Below are 3,987 nucleotides of genomic sequence, written 5' to 3' on the forward strand. Positions count from 1 at the left end.
GCTCCAGCCCGGGCAAGGCTGGGCCCACTCTCACCTCACAGTCGCTGACAGCTCTGCACCGCAGAAGACCTTTCAGAGCACCCTCTCTGATCTTGCTGCTTTCTCAGCTGAGCAAGGCTCTCCTCCAGCCAGAGACATTGCACTTAGGGATACAAATCCAAGTGGCAAGCGCCCAAATGCTCTGGAGTCACAGCTGAAGGCCTGCATCAGCACAGGATGGTTTGGCTTCCCCACTCCCCCTTTGGTTTTTCCTGCAGATGCCACTGCTATTTCTGCCTCAACTAGAAGTGCCCCAGATGTGCCAAAAGGGACCAGTGGGCCGTATTCCAAAGGCAGTGTGGTCTGGAGAGGATGAATGAAGAAGAGCCTTCTCCACTTACAAACCATACCAAAGAAGCCATAAGCGTGTCTTAGCACCAATCAAAACCACCTGGCAATTCAGAAGGAAATGTTGAGTTTTCTGAAGGGGTCAGAAGGAGGGGAATCTGCCAAATGAGTTGATGCTTCAGAAACTTTATTTAATTCCAATCCTACTCTATAAACCTATACTACAAAACAACTCAATAATCCTACTCTAGAGTCCTACTCTACAATCCTACTCTAACTTGGTTATGGCAAAAATATCTTGACTGTTAGATTCTTGTCTTCTTCTTCTTCTCCTTCTTCACTGAGTTGATGAGTGGTACCAGGGTGGACGCTGGCTTGGCTGATGTTACAAATGGATGCTGTCCACGGGAAAAAAAAAAAAAAAGAACAGTGAACCATGACTTTCCAAGCTCAGTGCTTCACAGACTCAATCAGGATTCCTCTGGTACTTAGAAAGACCCAGAAAGAGGAGTGACGGGGACATCTGCTCCCCTGTCATCCTGTGCAGAACCTTGCCATCACAGGCAAACCTGGCCCAGAATCCCACTTATCCCTTTATTCTGGTTTCTCCATCTAGCTGGGATTTTTGCCCTGCCCGTGCTCTAGAAATGGTGCTTTCTGTCCCTGGGGTTTCTTCCTTTCAGGAAACTCCAATGACCCACATAGGTCCCTGTCTTTGAGAGACAGGCACTGTGCTAATTTCCACAGGGAGACAGAGCAGTGTCTACCTTTCCATGCCCTGCCCCTCCTGTGCTGGATGGCACCTTCCTTCCCAGCAGGGCCAGCCGAGTGGCGCTGGCTGCTGCAGTTCCCTCTCTGCCACACAGCCTGGCAGTAAGCCTGGGCCAGTTCCCCTCTGCCTGAGCGTGCCAGGCAGCAGATGGGGCTGGGACAAGTCCCTCTCAGCTGCCCCTGTCTGCGTGCCAGAAACCTCTAAGGGTGGGGTGGGGGGCAGAAACCAGGGCCCCTCAGAGGCTCACAGTGAGCCCCCCACAGCCCCTCCTGCCCACAGCCAAATCTCTCCAGACTGCTCTGCCAGGACTGGCTTCCTTGGGTTCCTCCACCACCATTTCATGACTGTGTACCCTGCATTGCTCTACTTCAGTTCTTTTGCCATTAGATAAAAAGGAGCACCCCACCAAATTACAAAACAGGGTGACAGAAACAGAGGACAGAGCACCTCTCCTCTGAGGACAGGCTGAGAGACCTGGAGCTATTCAGCCTGGAGGAGAACTGGCCCCAGGGAGACTTCATTGCTGACTTCCAGTACTTCAAAGGGGATTCTCAGGAAGTAGGAAATACCTTTTTTAACAGGCTCCGTTGCAATAGGACATGGGATAATATTTATAATATAAGATGGGAATTGAGTCAGATTAGATCTAAGGAAGAACTTGTTTACTTGGAGCATGGTGCCACACTGGCACAGGTTGTCCTTAGAGCTGGTAGGTGCCCCATCCTGGGTAGGGATAGGGCAAACATTCCAGGTCAAGTGGGAAGGGGCTCTGAACAACCTGATCTCTCCCTGCTCTTTGCAGGACACTTGGACCAGATGACCTTCACAGGGCCCTGCCAGCCCAGCCTAGCCCAGACTAGAATTCCTCACCGTTTTCATTTGAACAACATCAGGAGTGGAGGTTGGGAGGAAGGAGGCTCATCTGATGCCTTGCACTTCAGTGGAGCAGGAGCCCATCCCTCAGACACTCTTTCACCTGCAGCCCCTTTGCATTTTACCTGCAGGAGCTCCTTGGCAGACCAGCGCCGTGCCGCGTCTGTCCGCAGGCAGTGCCTCAGGAAGTTACGCAGGGAAGACGAGAATCGGTTGGGCTGCCGCAGCTTTGGTGTCCCTCGTATGGCTATCAGGAGTTGAGGCTGGGGAAAAAGGAAACATAAGGCTCCAGCTGCTTCTTTCCCATCTGTAACTGCTCTCTCAGATCCCATTGTTTAAGCTCCACTCTGCAGAAACTGCCCTGGAGAGACCCAGAGATGACTTTCCTTTACCAACCAAAAACCCAAACCCCGATGCAGCCACAGCTTTTCCAACATTCAGCAGATCTTGCCTTGGCAGCTGATTTCATTGACTGACCTAGTTAGTGGGAACTACATCAGCAAAAGCACGTTTTGCTTCTCTGAGAATTCACACCAGGCTGACAGGCTATTTGGAAGGGGGAGTTTGTTCTATCCATACTATTTCCAAGGATTATTACATGAAAGGAATCTTTGCAGTGCTTGTTGGTCCCTTTAGCACAGCTTCCATGAAACAAAAATCATCAAGTTGTTTTGTTTTTTTTTTTCTCCTCTTGAAAAAAATGCAGATGCAGAATCCATCTAAAATAGACTGAAATAACAATGGAAGGAGGCCTGGGAGTCTCCATGAAAATGCCCACCACAATAGTCACAGCTCTGTGCTGGTGGCACTGAAAAAGATGGTGACCAAAGAGACTTTGTTACTTTCTTCTTCATCCCAGAGGAAAATTTCCTTTACTTTTCCCACACCCCCAGAGGTCACAAAGAGGGTTTTATCCTGTCGCTCTGCAGCTGTGCTCAGCCACTGGACATGGTGGGGAGCTGGAGTCCTCACTGTCCTTAGAACTGTGCAAGCCAGGGATGGCCCTGCTCCTGTGGTAAAGGAACACAGCACCGGCGTCAACCGCCCACGTTGGATCCCAGCCCCGGGCACCTGGCTGCAAGTTCATCAACTTGTTAAAGTACCCAGAAACAGCCAAGAGTTTAGTGTACAATTCTAACTGCAGTCGGAGAAAAACACATCCTAAACTTATCCAGGCCACCCACACGCATGACTGAACAATGTACAGATGATTTGAAAGCCTGAAAGTTTTGAAGACCCACAGGATTGGGAAAAGATGCTACAGTTTGGAAGAAAATTGATGTGCTGTGGTAAATGAAAGGAAAAGCAAGCAGAACTTGCTTGGGCATTGCTTTGGTGGTTTTTTCTCCTTTTTCTTTTTATTCTTTTTTCTTTTTCTTTTCCTTTTTTTTCTGTCTTTTTTCCCTTTTCCTTTTTTTCTTTTTATTTTCTCTTCCTTTTCCTCTTCCTTTCCATTTTTCTCTTACTTTTTCTTTTTTTCTTTTCCCTTTTCTCTTCCTCTTCCTTTTCCATTTACTTTTTCTCTTTTTTCTTTTTCTATAAAATTGAAACTAGGAAGATTCAATCTCCATTTTGAAGGATATTTATCACACATCCAACCATTCCACTGAAAAATGCCTTTTCTTCAGAGACAGAGCTCCAACATTGTTCAAAAAGCAAGTGAAAAATGTCAGGCATGGCTGGAGGCCAAAATGGCAGGTTTCTGAACTGGTTAGGTTTCTGAACTGGTTAGGTTTCTGAACTGGTTACCTTCCTCTTCCCTTCTGATGCAACCAAATCGACAGCAGATGCTGATGTGCTGCAGGGACATTTTCAGAAGGGGACCTTGGTGGAAGTGGTGCCAGCAGATGGCAATGGGATTTTGTCCAATGGCACACTGACCATGGGACAGGTGAGAAAGACAAGCAGGATCAGTGAGTATTTGCACCTTACCGAAACAGGAGTTTCATTCCAGTAAGGAACTTCTCCTTCCGCCATTTCGATGCCCACGATTCCAAGAGACCATATGTCCACTT

At 48.1% G+C, this 3,987-nt stretch overlaps 1 protein-coding gene across 1 annotated transcript; it reads right to left on the bottom strand.

The window, feature by feature from the left end:
- Positions 1-497: 497 nt before the first annotated feature.
- Positions 498-2,479, bottom strand: LOC128821657 (serine/threonine-protein kinase PAK 3-like). Its single transcript, XM_054002856.1, has 2 exons — positions 2,098-2,479; positions 498-725 (listed from the first exon to the last, which is right to left on the bottom strand). Exons 1-2 carry the CDS (start codon positions 2,302-2,304, stop codon positions 633-635), a joined length of 300 nt encoding a protein of 99 aa, XP_053858831.1. The 5' UTR covers positions 2,305-2,479; the 3' UTR covers positions 498-632.
- Between the last annotated feature and the right edge of the window lie 1,508 nt (positions 2,480-3,987).

This window comes from Vidua macroura, chromosome Z, assembly GCF_024509145.1.
Source record: "Vidua macroura isolate BioBank_ID:100142 chromosome Z, ASM2450914v1, whole genome shotgun sequence".
NCBI classification, from domain to species: domain Eukaryota; kingdom Metazoa; phylum Chordata; class Aves; order Passeriformes; family Viduidae; genus Vidua; species Vidua macroura.